General features: G+C 36.8%; 1 protein-coding gene across 1 annotated transcript in view; it reads right to left on the bottom strand.

Moving 5' to 3' along the window:
* LOC107723160 (short transient receptor potential channel 5-like) overlaps positions 1-18,511 on the bottom strand; it is a 79,475-nt gene that overhangs the window by 44,644 nt on the left and 16,320 nt on the right. The window contains exons 2-3 of the mRNA XM_016531687.1: positions 14,820-15,214; positions 5,745-6,266 (exon numbers count right to left, since the gene is read on the bottom strand). Of these exons, the coding sequence (XP_016387173.1) occupies positions 5,745-6,266; positions 14,820-15,206 (909 nt within the window). The 5' untranslated portion in view covers positions 15,207-15,214. The remainder of the gene's footprint in view (positions 1-5,744; positions 6,267-14,819; positions 15,215-18,511) is intronic.

Below are 18,511 nucleotides of genomic sequence, written 5' to 3'. Positions count from 1 at the left end.
CACGTAGTTTCATTTGTAAATGAAAACACAAACATTTATCGTCACACACAGGCGTAAAAATTTTATTTGCATAATTGTAAGGCGTTTACAGTATTTGCAAAATATATGGTAGCAAATAGCATAATTATACAGAACGTTAATTAGGTAAAGCGATACACGAATTGAAAGGGGAAATAAGCATAACAATAAATATAAAAATATAGCCCTAACCAGTTAATATAATAATAATACTTTTGATAATAATAATAATAATATACAAATATTAAATAAAAAGACACTATCAGTTAATGGATTTTCAAGACTGTGGGATGGATAAAAATGTTTTATCCATCTCTAATCCCGGGTTACTATGGTCATGCAGGTTTGTTTACGCATTAAACTCGTGGCCACGACTTCACATCTCTTGGCCAGGACATAAGGATGTCGTTACCTCGACAAAATGATCTCGTGGCCATGACATATTATCACGTTTCCACAAGTTAATATGACGTTCCCACAAATGAATATCTCGTGGCCACGACATATTATCACTTTCCACGAGTTCATATGTTGTGGCCACGACAAAACTAAGTGAACCGAACATGTCCCCTCCCAGTCACCGTACTATTCCAAAATAATATTTACAGAATTTACAGAGAAGAGATGTTGTTGCGAAGGGGAGGAGAAGTTAATGGTTTTGATTAAATATTACAAGGACACATTAATTATTTATAATAAACACTGCAATATTCCATAAAACAATAAGAGTGGTTCATTTTGATTTCTTGGTGACTGTAAATCACTGAAACGCTCAACCATTTTCAAGTCCCACTCAATAACACTGGCCAATGCCCACTTCTTACAGTTCTATCAGCAGCAGTTGCATCTATCAATGCACATGAATACAGCGCTGCATTCAAGCAGCAGTTCAGATGAGAGGCGAGGTAAGGAGATTGAAGCACAGCGGTTATTGAGCAAAATGCTCAGAGTATATGGGGTATGTAATCCTTATCGATTCAAAAAGCGAGTGAGCGAGATGTGGGGTGGGGGATGCTGACTGCACTGATGTTCCCCTGCAGTAAATCAACTTTCCAAAATTACAGAAAAGAAGAGATGATGGATGTACAGGAGGTGAGGGGGAGAGGCACAAGAGAAGAAAAGAATGATGAGGGAACAACATAAGAAGAAGGATAGAAGGGTCCTATAGTATCTGTTATCTACACCTATGGGATTGTTGCCAGTTTAATCATCTGCCAGGTAAAAATTGTAAGCCTGATTGCAAAATTCAAGGTATCATTCATGTTCATAGTACAAACAATGAGTTACACACCAAAGTTGTATACTGTATTTAACAATAGGGCTGGGCGATATGGACCAAATTTTTAATATCAGTCGATATCGACAATTATCACGATAAATTTCAGATCTTTATTTCTTTCAGGTTTAAAGTCAGACTTTTGCTCCTTATTGAAAGTTGCAGAAACCAGACCATTAATTGTGGTTTTAAACTAATCTTTATGGTCAGAACATGACAAACACTTAACGTTTTTAAATTCTTTACACTTTTCCAGTCACAAGTTTGTGTTCCCTGATTTTGATGATGCACATCTTCAGCACAGTTTGCAGTGCAGGCTGCAATATTAATAATATTACATTTGTCTCTTAAAAATGCACATTTGACAGTACCTTGAGTTGACAGTAGTAGTAGCTATTCTGTACAATCAATGTTGCCTTGGAAAATAACTGAAATAAAATAAGTTAAATAAGTTATATAATGAGTTGACGCACTAAAATTGCTCAAATTAAAACAGAAATAAAAATTCATATAAAAAAACTAAACTTAAAATGAAAAATGAAAATCTAAAAATAAAACCAAATAAAATAAAATAAATATTAATACATGACAAATACCTAGAATAAATAAGTTTAAGTAATATAAATATTAAAAAATAATTAAATAAAAATCTAAAAATTACAAAAGCACATAATGAAAAATTACTAAAAAGGAAACTAAAACAAAAACTAATCATATAAAAAATAAAGGCCATTTCAAATTAGTAATAAACACTATAATAGGATTTAAATAATACTAAATAACACTGATACATAATGTTTGAAGATTGTTCCAATTCCCAAGCCTAAGAATCAGCAATAATTATATCTTCAAGATGAAAAATCCTCAAACCAAGTAGATGTCTTGTTGACGTTTGTGTGCAAGGTTACACAATCCTTCAGCAGTAACAACAACAAAAGAGCAGAACCGGTATGGTCCCATTTAAAGACAGCTCTAAGCAACACAAAGGCTCTTCCTGAGACCTGTGAGCGTATAATGAAATCCATAAGCAGCATTATCTGTCACTACAATGCCCCTGAGTAATGTTTCAAGAAAGCCTGTGTGGCTTTATTCCAGATGTATTTGATTCTCTGCACTCTCCTCGCCCTTTCAACCACGTTTAGTATTACAGCATCATATTCTCTGACTCATTTAATTCTCATATCAAATGAAGACAAATTACTGTGTGAAATCTGGAGTACAACGCTGGTAACCTTTTCTCAATATTTAATCTCATTCTATAAAACTTTAATCACTACAAATATAAAGGCACACTAAATGGGCTCATAATAGTCTTCATCTCTCTTTTCCCATTGTATAGCATCTCTTGGCTCAAAGCCCCACATCTGTCTTGACCATCTTTCCCGTGTGTGTACGCGTACAGCATTGTGATCTGTATTCACAGCAGCTTTCCTTGAGGCACACAAAACAATTAGAGCTAATTGGAAGCGCAGTCTCGCAGGTCAGGGCCAGCATCACCTCTGACTGACAGGAAGAGAAACGAGACGTACTGACACAAGCTCTCAAATCCTCAGTTTGGAGCATGTGTCAGTTCTGCAAGAGACCGTTTGGGTTTCAGAATGAAAAAGATCACTGGAATCTCCCTGGAAAGCCAAAGACGGTTTTTAAAATTGATTTACGTGGAAGCGTGTAAATCAAGGAAATGTAACTCGAGGTGGTTTCCCATGCACCATCAAAATGTTTTTATCCTTGTTTTAGTGTAATGGCTGGTACTTTTCACATTGTTTGATTGAAGACCTTTATAACCTTTAATGTAAGAGTCAGATTAACCTTGCATGTTTCCTTTTATAACTTTAGTCCCACTGTAACCCAGTGGGTGTCAGTTTGTTTCCAGGATAACTTACATGTTGCAACTTATTGTTCAAAATTATGGTTAGTAAAAAGTCTCTTATGCTCACAAAAGCTGCATTAATTTGATCAAAAACACATCTAAAGCAGTAATATTGTGAAATATTATTACAAATGAAAATAATTGTAAAATATTAAAATATTTCTGTGATGCAAAGCTGAATTTTCCGCATCATTACTCCAGTATTCAGTGTCACATTCTAATATGCTGATTTTGTGCTCAAGAAATGTGTCTTCTTATTATTAATGTTGTGCTGCTGGATTCTTCAGGATTCTTTGATTAATAGAAAGTTGAATATACAGATTTTTTTTTGTAGCAATGTAAAAGTTTTCACAGCTATCCATTTAATGCATCCTTTCTTTAAAAAAGTGTACATTTCATGCCGAATGGCCGTAATATACACCTAATTGGACACTGATACCGTATTGTATTACAATGACTTACACTCTTAAAAATAAAGGTGCTTTACGCTGCCATAGAAGAACTTTCGGACCCACTTTATATTAAGTGGCCTTAACAACTATGTACTTACATTTAAATTAATAATTTGGTACAATGCACTTATTGTGCACATACATGTTTGTACATTGTACTTATATTTTTAAAATACCTGCATGTAATTACATCTGTAATTAATTTCTGTAATTACATTTATAATTATGGCCTTATTTGCAGCAATTTTTCGTTTGTACACTCTTAAAAATAAAGGTGCTTCACGATGCCATAGAATAACCTTTTTGTCTAAATGGTTCCATAAAGAACCTTTAACATCTGAAGAACCTTTCTTTTTCACAAAAGGTTCTTTGTGGTGGAAGAAGGTTCTTCAGATTATAAAAAGGTAAGAAAGAGATGGTTCTTTAAAGAACCTTTGACTGAATGGTTCTCTGTGGAACCAAAAATGGTTCTTCTATGGCATCGCTGTGAAGCATCGCTGATTTTTAAGAGTGTACAGCAGCAAAATCAAAATGCTAAAAGAAATTTAATTCAAATGCAAGTCTTAAAATATATGTTGCAGCTGCTTAAGTTGATCTCAAACTCAATATATGGTACTTCCTTTGCAGCCTGCAAATGTACAGCTAAAATACACTGCCTGCTTCAACAAAGTGCTGCAAATATTCTACCTAGCACATCACTCCCTTGCTTTTTTTCCCAAAACCTAGTGATCTGCCTACGGAGGTAGCATTTTAAAGCATCATTGGAGCGCTTCCAGTAGGAAAGCTGTTCCAAAAGGTAGGCTTGAAAACTTAATTATGCTGCCTTCTTTTAGCCAAATTCTAAGGCAACATCATGTATCTTTGGAGAATGCAATCCAGTAATGCACTGCGACAAGCTCAGTGAAAAAAATTAATTAATTAATCCAAGATGGCAGACAAGACTCAGTTGCAAACCACTATTATTTGGTGCATTGATCGATATTCCCTAAAGAGTTTCAAATCTCATCCAAGACTATTTGGATGTTGAATTAGAAGGCAGTTGCCTAGGCAAATACGCAATGTGGCAGCTCACAAGGTCTTGGAACAGAGCAACTGTCTATCATCTGCCCAGTGCTTCTTTATCATCGTCTCTATCTCCTGTCTTTCTAATCACGTCAAACCTCTGGTCTTCAGCACACACTGTATCCCCCTGTGGATCAGAAAGTTCAGAGAGAAAGCTAGAAAGGCACTTTGCCTATTGCTTTAGGTTTGGAACAACACATTCTAAAATATTCCAAGGCTCTGCAGAATACTATTAAATTGCAAAAAAAAAGTGAGTGGACTTCTGCAACACAAAGAAATTCATAAAGTTTCTCTCTTTACCCTATATTTTCTACACTGATGCATTTATGCTGCATATTTATACCACAGAAATGTATAAGTTACAAATTTATAAAGTACAAAAAATATTTTTCTTGGTGTATTTGGGTGCACCACACAAAATCTGTCAAATAACATGTCCAGATCATATTTCACCACAAAATCAGACAAAATAAATTATATTAAATATAAAGACTATTATTGGACAATTACATTTTCAAAATTAATAATTTAAATTTAGCTATTTTTATGATAATTCAGCACATCCCCCACCCCATTTCTCATAAGCATTATGGGGGAAAAAAGCTTCTCAGTACTGTAATGTAAAAAAGGAATATATTATTTAAATGACATTACATACATAACTTAATTTGTTAATTTGTTAAAAACTTAAAAGTTAATTGTCATTTAAATAAAAGCAAGAATTAATGTAAGATATTTATACTATATTGAGGTATATTTGTTTTGATTTTATTTTATGCTGATTTTAATGAAAACAAAAATGTATTATGTGAATTAAGGAAATATAGGCTTCGTTATTTTCTGCAGATTATTTCTTTTTTCCTTTTGGTTTTTGAAGGGAAATCTGTGATGCAACTGCAAAAAAGAGCCAATCGCTCAGTGATACACACTTTTCCCAAAAGCATCAATTTACAGAAACTGTACAAAACCTTGTGAACATCTAATTCATTTGTATGTTCGACATTAGACTGGATAGAAATGACCAGCAATAGCTAATTTTTCAAGAAGCTACAAGAAGTCTCCTCACCTCTTTCTGGTGATATTTAATGGCCAGCTTGAGTTTGGCCAAGTCTCGGCAGTCTCGCGGGTCCAGCTCCTCGCTCTGGTCATCACGGTGATTGAGGATGGTCTCCAGCTCACGGGAGCTACGTGCCTGGTCAAGCAGGTCTTTAGCAAAGAGCTTACACTGTTGAGAAAGCTCCTCGTACTCTTGTCGAAACTCGTTCTCCACTTTACTGAGCTCCTTCAGTTCCCAGCCCAGTCTGAAGGCGGTTAGGATGGGATCTTCACTGGAGAGCGCGATGAGAGAGGGGCTGGCGAGCGCTTTATAGATGTTGAGACGGGACCGAGAGTGACGCAAGCTGTCCACCTCAGAGCTGGACACACACTCCACACAGTCACAGCGGATCTGGTGCGGCCGAGGGATGGTGACTTTGCGTTGGACCAGGAGTTTGATGATCTCATAGTTGTTTGTGTGGGCGGCGAGCATGATGGGAGTGATGTCAGGTGTGAACTCGGAAAACTGGGCGTCCATCATTAATGATGGAACCTGAGAGAGAGGGGACAAGAACGAAAGTGTGAAAAACACCTGCACAAGCTGCTGAGAGTCTATCAGTATGGCAATCCACCAACCCACACTGCATGTAAACAAACTACACAGCGAAGCAGCAGAATACAGATGACTGGACGAGAGTGCAGCCAGCTCTCCTCATAGGAACTAAAAACCACAAATGAGCTCTCTAATATCCCAGCTGATTGCTGTACCAGCCATGAAATTAAATGGGGAACAAACTGATAATTTAGCTGGTCAGTGAGAAAAAGGCCCTACACTGAGAAAAAAAATAACAGAAGCTGTGCTTTACTGTAAAATACAGAGTAACAACATTTAACAGAAAATTTGCTAAAATCTGATTTTACATCTATAATATAGTGATAACCACCATAAAAAACAGGCGTTACTGAGAAGACCACATAAAGAATCAAAGTTTATCATGAGTAGCTTGTATGCAAATAATAATATATAGAAGGTGTGAGGTATCATACACAGAAATACAAAACACCATTATAGTAACATACAGGTGACACTTAAATAATGCAATAAACATTAATTTAACAACATACAATGTAAGATAAGGCCCCAATGGACATACAATAAATGATAAGAAACAAATTAAGAATCATAATTCTGTCATGACAACTCTCTGCTGCTGCTGCTCCAGCAGAGCAAGTACCGAGGCTTGCTACTGTCAATACATCTACAGACATGCTGCTGTGAGCATGTTAGAAATAGTGCTGCTGTACAAATAACTTATATGAAACAATGCAAATATATGAAATCACCCTGCAGCAAATCTATACAGGTGGACCTGGGGAAGGTGGAGGGTTTCTGAAATGTGCTGCCACTGCTACAGCAAGCACTAGCTGAGTATTTGAATGTTGAGCAGCAAGTTCATTGGCTGCTGATATGAAAAGAAACCAATCAGCTTTGGCAAGTGAATAATTTCACTTGGATTTCACTTTAGATTTATTTAATTGAAAAAACATCAAATGTGAGCTGACAGTCAGAGAATTCTGAGAAATGTCAATTTGCGGTTTTTCACTGTAAATTAAAGATGATTTGTTCTTTTTCACTATTCATTTAACAGAATTTTGCATAGACTAAGGCAATTTACCATTTACCAAATAACAGGTTTCTGTTGTAGCATTTTTTCAGTCTTTTATCGTTAAAATTATGACCTCAAACTCCTCTGAGTACAAATGGAGCAGAATGGTTGATTAAACAAAAAGTAATCCAACAACTGTAGACAATTAGAGAGGTTGACTGGCTTCAATATTTTAGCAGTGGTGCATTTAAAGCAAGACCCAACTGTCAAATAACACAGAGACTCAATTTCACGAAGAACTTGTTTGCTTGCTAATAGCTATGCATTTTTACATTTAGTCTCTGTCATTTAAGGAAAAAAAAAAAAAAAGTTTTACAACCCTTAAATCAGCGCTGTACAAATTCACCTTCACGTTAGGAACACGTCAGCAATTTTGTGTCTGTCTTTTCTTATGAAGACTTTGGCAGTTTTTATGCAATGGAATGTTATAATTAAATCATATAAATTAATATAATTAATTTGTAGAATATTTGTCAGTTACCTTTTTGAAGTCTGCAGCATAAAGTTTTGCAAACAGTGTTCAGATATCGCAGGGGCTCCAGAGTAGAACTAAAATACTCACAAATGCGACAAAAATAACATTGTACAAAAATTATAAAATCTATTTATCATGTTAAATTGAAGTTTTTTGTGTGGCCATTTCATCCAGTCTCATTTTTATATTATCATTTCCTAGCTGCAAGCAGCAACGAACATGAAAAATGATTTGCGAATAATGATTGTTATGAACTGGTTCTTTATATTGAGTCGATCAAAAAGATTTAAGAAACTACTTCGAACCCACTACTCCCTCTTGACATGTGTATCTATCACTTTGAATCAGACTTAGTGAATGGATCATTCACAATTGACTATTTCACTGAACCGCGAGTCATTTTTCGTAATTAAAGCAATTTTTTTTATCAGCTATAGAATATAATAGAGAACAGAATAGAAACGGAGGGCAGACCAAGGACACAATACACACGTCAGGAGTAGCCAAGACTAGAGCTTTATATTTGATGCATATTTTCAGGGACGAAAGAAGAAATGTTCACTTGACCGAAAAGAGAACTGCATATATATCATGCTGTCCTTGCAGCTGTGTGCCATGGAGGGAGATGAACTCTGTCAGAAAGATGAACCACAAGCCAGTTAGAGCCTTCCCTCTCTTTCACCTCTCCTTCTTTCTGTCTTTCACCCCGTTTGTACCTTTTCTCCCCATCCATTACATCCTCACTCATTCAGATGCTTTACCACAAACCATTGTGTAATTCCTTCCCTTTTTATCCTGATTGTTTACCTTCGTTTAGGAGTCAAGGGCTGTACTTTCAAGAGCAGATGACTGCGTGTAAACACACAAACACACTTAAAAGCATATCATATGCATAACACCATTAATTCATTTTAAGTGCCAGTATATTACCAAAATACTCTATCCTATCATAAAGACAGCCATATCTGCCATGAGAACATTATGGAAATATGATTTGTGGTACGTCGGGGTTACAAGCCAGCGAGTGAGTAAGTGAGGTTTGCAAACGCATTTTATTTAGAGATTTATTTTCAGTCCATTAGTATAACAGTCCTCCCCCAGAACTCCCAAGTGGCTGCAAGGGTTGCTATAGTGATAGCAATGCAAAATAGCCCATGCTCTGTGAACGGCGGGCACATGGTACATGGGCTAGATTCCAATTTAGGCCCCACGGCACTTCCCGTAACAATCTCACTTGATGTATCTGCACCACCGGAGTTCACATTAGAAAACCAAATAATGAAGCAAAAAGAACAAACCTGGCTATCGGCTTTATTTCCCCTAATGCTTGTTCACTCTAACATCAAAAGTATAAGAACCCTGTGCCTCTCTTCTGAACCATATTAGTGACGCAGCACTTCACTTCATAAAAGTGTGCACGTCTAATCCAAGAGGGAGCAACAAAGCTACCTGGAGCTGCGTAAACATCATCGCTGCTCCACTGCAACCCAGTGAAGCTGTAGAATAATAATAGAGTTACAAAATAATTCATCTGTCCACATATTTACTCTATCCCAGGGCTTCCCAAACATTTTGCAGCTGAACTTCTGAAATGAACTTTTCCACGACATTCTAATTTATTGAGATGCACCTGTATTTACTTGAGATTTTAAGTTAATATTTTAATGATTTATCATCACATTCGCAAGCTTATGGATCTCTGATGTTGGTTTATGATCACATGACACACAAGTAAACAAATAATCCATCTTTAGTTAGTGTTTTATTTTGAATTTTGAACTCTAAAAATTAAGATAGAAATATATTACTGTTGTAAATTACAATTGTCCTGTAAAATAAAAAATAATATTTGATAATTATAGGTCCGATCCGTATTTTACACTGCAAGTTATAATGCCAATATTTTTGCCTAAAATTTTTCAAAAATTCAGATCTTTAAGCTTTTATTTTGGCGGAATTCTGGTGAAATGCTGTAAATTCTATCCGCAGAAATGTTGGAAATTGTGCAAATGTGTACATAAAGTGAACCTAGCACATATTGCATTCCCAAAATGCACGTTAAACTGTGCACATACAGAAATTGGTGAGAAGGAGAATTTACTTAAAAGGCACCTATAATGCAAAATCCACTTTTACATGGTGTTTGGACATAAATGTGTGTTGGCTGTGTACAACACAACCACCCTACAATGATAAAAATCCACCCACTCCTCATTTTTTAATCCTCTTTAAACCAAGTCAGTCTCACTAGGCCTGCCGTTTTGATTCTCATGCAGTGTGACATCACATTGCATAGGGCCGGGCAACGGGGGTTGATTGACAGCCCTGCATTGCTATAGTTTCCGCCCTCAGCGGTTTTATGCTGTCCTCCTTTTTCTCAGCATTCGAGCAGCTGTAATATCAACAATGTCTTGCAAGCAATCCCGATGCTCTGTGTTTGGATGTAAGACTGAACATAAAAGTCTTAATTTTCTCCCAACATCTGAGCTGCTGAGGACACTGTGGATTACTTAAATTTTTCAAGGTAATGCGCCTCAAAATCTACCTAAATACGTGTATCACTCCAGACTCCTCTGTGAATGTAATGTCGTTATAGTGCTTAGCGTTTTAACCGTATTTGTGTGCGTACATTAAGTATTTTTTTACTGATCAGCGCCGCGCTTGTGAGATTAGTTCGCGCTGTTCGTTGCGCGAGATTCGTTCGGTAGCGTGGCCGTGCAGCTCGGTCAATTGATCCGCGCCGATGACAGGTCAGCACAGCGCGAGATCTGTAACATCGCGCTGTTTTGTCCCACTTTCAATGCATTTGGCTTCCCATATGTAAGGCTAAACACCGGTTCTCTCGCTCTCAGTTATGTTGCTTCTACCAGCTGTTTATTGCTGTAGATATGCAATGCAGAGAGACGTATACGCGACGCCCTCTTCTGGAGATGGGGCGGGAATATGAAGCTAATTTGCATTTAAAGCGATACACTCCAAAACAGCTCTTTTTTAGACACACCCCAAAAATGACATTTGTTATAATAAATGATCTGTAGGGTATTTTGGGCTGAAACTTCACAGACACATTCTGGGGACCAATATTACATCTTGTAAAAAGGGGCATAATAGGTGCCCTTTAATGCAACAGACTCTAAACTTATTTCAAATACATTGCAGTCTTTGATTTGATAATCACACTCAGCTTTAACATGATTTCAGTTTTATTTCAATTAATTGTTCAGCCATTTTTATTTATTTTAATTTTACATTGAATTTCATTATTCGTTTTTCATCAACTCACAAACCCCCAAGGGTTCACAAATCTCCATTAGGAAACACTGCTTTAACCAGCAAAATATATGCCAGTATATATTTATAAAATGTTTAACCAGTGTAATATATAAAATGGAAATAACTATATAACAACAATCCATAGTTTAAAAAGCCAAATAAGTTGGTGCCGATAGCCTCGTGGGCAGCGCAAGACATATATAATCCCGAGTTCGAGTCCCGGCTCACAGACCTTTCCCGATCCCGTCCCCCTCTCCCTCTCTCCCACTTTGCTTCCTGCCCACTTACTGTCCTGTCCAAATAAAGGCATAAAATGCCAACATTTTTGGGACATTTTGTTTACTTATGTATGGTATGTGAACTATGTAAAATCTGGAACTCGCTGAAATCACAGTTTCTTAAAATAATGCTTATGTACCAGATGTGTAGCATCCTGTTGATAACCACAAACAATGATTTTAACTCCTCCCTCAGTGTTTATAAGCAAACCGAAAATGTGTTTATAGTAAATAACTCTGTTCACAGTACATAATACACTTGTAAGCATGCAAGCCAGCAGCACCACAACTCTTAAAGACCTCATAAATTACTAGAAGAGCTCAGATTTATTTCCTGTGTTGACTTATTTTCTATTGAAATAGGAAATTAGGGTGGGACACATTGAACAGCCAATATTAGTTTAAAAGAATAATTTGACATTATGTAAAAAAAATGATATTCCATTAAACACACAAAAACCCCTGCTTGCTCAATTTACATAATTAAAATACGCTAATGCAATACAGCTCTTGAACAATCACAATTTATTTTTACTCCATGCAATCTGTCTAAATTTGTAAAACACAAGTTTACTCAATCCAATAATCCTTAGCATTAATATTTTTCATTGGCAGTAACACTGCATAACTGAAACTGGGCAGACTTTCCAGCAGGCTTTGCATGGGACTGGCTGGGGAGAGTAAATGATGAAATAAAGCTTTATTTAATGTGTTTTGTGCAAAATGAGAAAAGTTGGAGGCTTTTTAGTGTTTAATGATCAGTTATTAGGGGACTCAGTAGAGTTTATGTTAGAGTGGTGTTTTTATGGTGAAAAGTGGAACTGTTGAGCACTTTGTCCAGAGAGAACATATATGACTTGATAAAGTATAAATAGATTTGATTGTTCAGATCACACATGCTAACTTTACAGAGTTGAGAACCGAACTGTCTACAGAGAAATTGTAAATGAGTTACATTAAATGAGGCAACGATGAAACTCAAGCACTAAATGCCACAAGTTTTCAAATTACTTTAATGTTAGAGAACCACTCTCCACAACTGAATAAAGTTAAGCAAAATAATTATATTTTTTAAGTGAAGAAGAACTGTGAAGGCTTTTCAACGGAATTGCTGTGAAAAAACGATTTAAAAAATAATTTAATGAGTTTCTGCAGAATCTGCATTTCCTGCTTGGCTTTACATCAGCTATTCACTTGTAGATGAGAGTGATTCTATATGCATCATTGATTCTACTCCTTAAAAAAGGGCATTCACAACCTCAAGCACTGATAAATTCATAGTGATAGCTTTTGTGTGCAGTAGCTTCCTTCTGGCAGCATGCTGTACAAATCGAACCTCGGTTCACAGTGAATACTGCTGTCACATGCCCTTTTTCAGTGTATGTTAGCGGAACTCGCTTGAAGTTACATTCCCCTTCATCCTCCGCTGGCCACCAAATCAAGCATGCCGCAAAACTCAGTCTATGAGAATACAGGAATGCAAGCTTTTCAGGTTAATATTACCATTGAATGAGGGGAAAGATTAGAGGATAACAAAATGCAATCCAATAAAGATTTGTCGTGCTACGTGAGGTGAAAATCAAATCTGAAAGATAAATCTCTGCCATCTCATCTTTTCTATTAGCTTTGGAACACCCACTCATCTGAACACATGCACATACAGTACAACCACAAATATGAACAGTTCCCACCTGCATACACACTATTCACACAAACAGCGATATGGCATTGCATAAGTAGGAAGACACCGACAAAATACATATGCAAGCACTATATTTATATGCACTGTGTGTCCTAACCAGGTGTGCAGGGTTGGGAATCAAGAACTGGTTGTTATTCAGAATAAGTTCTATTTTTTATAAAAGTACTTGTATCAAATTATTTTATTGACGTTCAGTGCCTCTGACGATCATAAAGTTCATTCTATCACTGATGTGGATAATATGCTGTACTAAAGAACCACACCACGAAAGCGTTCTTGTTTTGCAAACAAATGTACATCGCCACAGCAAGAGGAATTATGGTTTAGCTGAATTATGAGCTTACAGACACGAAAGAATACAAAGACAAAGGTTATAGCGTTGTCCTCTATACTTGAATCAGTTCTTCTTTTTAAAGAAACAGTCAAAATTTAAAAGTTAATTGAATCATAACTATTTGAGGAAGGGCTGATATACTGAATCATTAAAGTCCTTTCGTTCTAACCAGCTACAATAAGCATTTTCAGTAACAATTTCAACAGTATCTTTTATTCGTGAACTTATGTTCAGCTATGCTTTTTAATACTTAACTTTTTACTATTTTTAAATTTTTCGGATCATCAGTCATCAAAGCTAGGTAAATATTGGTCACAGACACAGAGATTTAAATAAAATTTTACCAAGCTGATTACTCGCTAAAAACTCCCACAGATCAAGTTTTCAGGCAATTTCAAGTCTTATTTTGATGTAACAAAGTGATTATATCTAAGTGTGTGAGTTGCTTGCTTACTTTTTTCAATTTAGTATTCCCATTCGTGAAAGTGGAGCGTGCACAAACACAAGAGGCTGGATCTATCACATGAACCAATCATAGCCGATCATAACCAGTCATATCCAATCATATCGCAATGGAGGCATTGCCTACTCTCATTTGACTTTCCTCCATTCATTCTCAATTACCCCATCAGTCTCACTGCATGCTTAAGGGGTCTGTTAAAAATAGGCTCAGGGGAGGCGAGATAGACTACAATGAGTATAGACTAGATAGACTATAATAGATTATAATGTAATATTTGTATTGTTTTATTTTTGTACTACAAATTTTTTTATCATCCAATATTTTGAGGAGGCACCTCAGAGGAAACGCCCCAGATATATGTATATATAAAAAATCAAAGTATTTTTTGGGGGGCGTATTACTGTAAGACTTGACTACATCATTCACGGTGCTTCACTGTGGTTTCCTGCTCTTTTGCCACAATTTGCTCACCATAGCTCTCTGATTGTTGGAATTTTCTTTACAGCATCATGGGAAATGTAGTTTTTCACCAGGAATTCTGCTGTTAAAATAAGTTTAAATCATTCAAAACAATGGCTTCAACAAAAGAATATATCATTGATTAACAACTTTCAAGCTCATAAGTTATAATTAAGTTATAGTCAAGTTATAGTCAATTTCCTTATGGAGAAATTTGTTGCATTGCACCTGGTCATACGCAGTGTAAACCAGCTTAAAAGTTCAGTATGGCTGGTCACCAGCATATGTTGCGCTGGTATCCCTCTCAGGCTTCTTAACTAACTTATCCAACAATGTCAGACCAAGTCTAGACTAGAAAGCATGAACCAGCCTGGACCACGATAGAAATTAATACTAATGCAAAGTGTCTCTTTTCAGCTGAGAAAAGCATATAAAACCCCAACACACATACAGACCTGTTTTTCTCCACTGGGTTTCCTGTGGGACAGCAGTAACTCTACAGCTCCCACCACTTCTTTGCGGATGGCGTAGAGCAGAGCGTCTCCAGTGTTCACTCCGTGATCCAGAAGCAGCTCCATCACCTCAAGGTTCTCATTCTCAATAGCGATTAGTAGCGCACTGCGGCCCAATGGATCCACACAGTTGACGTCAATATTGTAGTAGACCTCCGCCTCACGTAGTGCATGCTGGACCCCTGCATAGTCACCCTTTTCCACGGCCGAAAGGAAGGAACGCTCCTCTAGGGAAAGCTCTACCTCCGCCCGGACGATCTGTAGAGGGATTCGGTCCCGGTACGGAGAGTAGCTGCTCTTTTTGTAGAATAGATGTGACATGGGATTCATGATGGATGCTGGTAGAAGGAAAAAAATAAACAGAGACAGAGAAGCTGTAATAACTTAATATTCACTAACAAACAGGAAATGGGCACTTGATAAACAGTGAGTCAGCTTACTTGTTGTTTGGCAGTGGAAATAGAATACATTTATGAAATACATATCTTATCATTCCACAGAAGTAAATGCAATGATCTTGAAATGAATTAAAAGATGCTTTTTGAAGTTTAACCTGAGGAAAATTCAATCAGAGATAAAAAAGAAGTGAACTTGTAGACAGATATGATAAATTAATAGGTAAACATTAATGTTCACTACATCTGCAAAAACATTTACTTGAAATTACTTTTTAATAGATTTCCGGGAGTGACTGATGCCTCAAGTCATTTTTCTTAATGGCCACAATGTGGTCACAAGCAACAGCTAGCTCTGTTATTATGTTCAGTCATCAAACTGGTGCCAGTAATTCAGCTTGGCCACATTTGCTACACTATTAAAAGAATTAGAGCAAATTCAGGTGTGTGTGTGTGTGTGTGTGTGTGTGGGTGGGTGGGTGTACACATAATGGTGTCACTTTTTCTTTTAGGGGAAGTCATTTAGAAAAAGGTGAAGAGTTGATATTTTATAATTATGTAATTTGTGAGCTGAGTGCAGTGATAATTTGATTCATTATCACATTCCTTGTTTTACTAATATTTACATAATTTGGTCTGTCTTTAAGGCCACTCTCATATTTATACAGAGAAGAAGTGTCTGTTTCTGTGATTTGAGTCAGAATCAGATTTAAGTCTTAAAGCTGCATTATGTAATGGTTTTGCAATTTTTTAATTAGTCGAGGATATTTTGATTCATAAGTAAGTCAAATCTTATAAACACATTCACTGAAAAGATTCATTCAGATTCATTCATTGATTCATTCAGTGAATCTTTCTGCAAGTAACATTGTTTCACCAGTAGGTGGCGACAAACGTTAATGACAAATTCGTGCATAATCTTCTCTTCAAATCTGCTAGAAACTCCAGGAAGCATTTTCACCACAAATGGCAAGCATTAATCCATATCATTAATGACACGTTATAATCTTTCAGATCAACAAAAAAGGCTGACAAGCATGAAGGTTTGTCTATTAAACGACCAGTCAGAATGGATATTGAAATGACGCAATGCTGTTTGCTTCAGAGTTGCATCCCCAGTCCATATACAAAACCAATCAAGAGGTAAAACATTCAAGCCAATCAACTTTCAGTATCAGTCCAGAACATCATCAAACCACTATGAGCAACAGGTGAAGATAAAATTAAATTTTAAACAAAATATTAATAAAATCCAAACAAATAAAGGCTCATATATAAATAGAACTACTTCAGCTCATCACCACAAGTCTGGGTAAGCTACTTAGATAGACCCAACTTTAGACTGCTTACTTAAATCAATTACTTTTACATTTAGTAGTCAAAACAGTTAATATATGTACAAAATGTGTGGTTTTCAATGGGATTTGTTTAGACATTGGTAATATTGGTAATATTATTAGAAAATACGGGATTAGTTTCCACTGTTATGCTGATGATACTCAACTATATATCTCAACAAGACCAGATGAAACTTCTAAATTATCTAAGCTAACAGAGTGTGTTAAAAATGTAAAAGATTGGATGACCAATAATTTTCTCCTATTAAATTCGGATAAGACAGAGATATTACTTATTAGACCAAAAGACAGTACACAGAATCTCATGGACTACAATTTGCAACTAGACGAATGTACGGTTACTTCCTCTACAGTCAAAAATCTGGGTGTTATATTAGACAGCAACTTGCCTTTCGAAAATCATATTTCCCATGTTACAAAAACAGCATTCTTCCATCTTAGAAACACTGCCAAGCTACGAAACATGTTACCTGTTTCTGATGCAGAAAAGCTAGTTCATGCATTCATGACCTCTAGACTGGACTAATGTAATGCACTGCTAGGTGGTTGTCCTGCATCTTCAATAAACAAGCTACAGGTAGTCCAAAATGCAGCGGCTAGAGTCCTTACCAGGTCAAGAAAATATGATCATATTACCCCAATTTTACAGTCTCTGCACTGGCTACCTATTAAGTTCCGTATCAGTTACAAAATATTATTACTTGCCTATAAGGCCCTTAATAGGTTAGCTCCTGCGTACCTAACTAGTCTTCTACCACGCTACAATCCATCACGCTCCCTAAGGTCGCAAAACTCTGGACTTTTGGTAGTACCTAGGATAGCAAAGTCCACTAAAGGAGGTAGAGCTTTTTCGCATTTGGCTCCCAAACTCTGGAATAGCCTTCCTGATAATGTTCGGGGTTCAGACACACTCTCTCTGTTTAAATCTAGATTAAAGACACATCTCTTTGGCCAAGCATTCAAATAATGCATATCATAATCTTGTACTGCAGTTATATCTGATCAAATGCACATTATTATTCTTTAGTTTGGGCTAAACAAATCAATTTTGCTTGGTTGGAACAGCAGCTACGCTAATTATGTCCCTATTTGTTTCTCTGTTTTTGCCACGGGATTGACATCCCGTGGTAAACTAGGATTTACACAAGCTTCAGTCTGGATCCAGAACACCTGAGAAGAGATGATGCCAACCCCTCAGAGGACCTCAGATGATGCCAACCCTGAAACAACCCACCAGATCCAGTCTGTATCCAGATCAGATGGTCACTGCAGTCACCCGGATCCAGTACGTATTCAGACCAGATGGTGGATCAGCACCTAGAGAGGACCTCTACAGCCCTGAAAGACAGCGGAGACCAGGACAACTAGATGAACACCAGATACAGATGTTATTCCCCTGTAAAGACCTTGTCTCAGACGACCACCGGGACAAGACCACAGGAACCAGATGAGTCTTCTGCACAATGTGACTTTGCTGCAGCCTGAAATTGAACTGCTGGTTTGGTCTGGCCAGAGGAGAACTGGCCCCCCGACTGAGCCTGGTTTCTCCCAAGGTTTTTTCTCCATTCTGTCACCGATGGAGTTTTGGTTCCTTGCCGCTGTCGCCTCTGGCTTGCTTAGTTGGGGACACTTCATTTCCAGCGATATTGTTGACTTGATTGCAAATGATTGCAAAGATACTATTTAAACTGAACTGAGCTGAATGAAGACATCACTGAATTCAATGATGAACTGTCTTTAACTGGAAAATTAGTGTTTACTATTGTCATTTTGCATTATTGACACACTATTTTCCTAATTAATGCTGTTCAGTTGCTTTGACACAATCTGTATTGTTAAAAGCGCTATATAAATAAAGGTGACTTGACTTGACTTGACCATG

This window comes from Sinocyclocheilus rhinocerous, unplaced genomic scaffold (genome assembly GCF_001515625.1).
Source record: "Sinocyclocheilus rhinocerous isolate Xijiao unplaced genomic scaffold, SAMN03320098_v1.1 scaffold1325, whole genome shotgun sequence".
NCBI classification, from domain to species: Eukaryota; Metazoa; Chordata; class Actinopteri; order Cypriniformes; family Cyprinidae; genus Sinocyclocheilus; species Sinocyclocheilus rhinocerous.
Note: the sequence above shows the minus strand (reverse complement) of the source record. Positions and strands in the feature narration are given on the sequence as shown.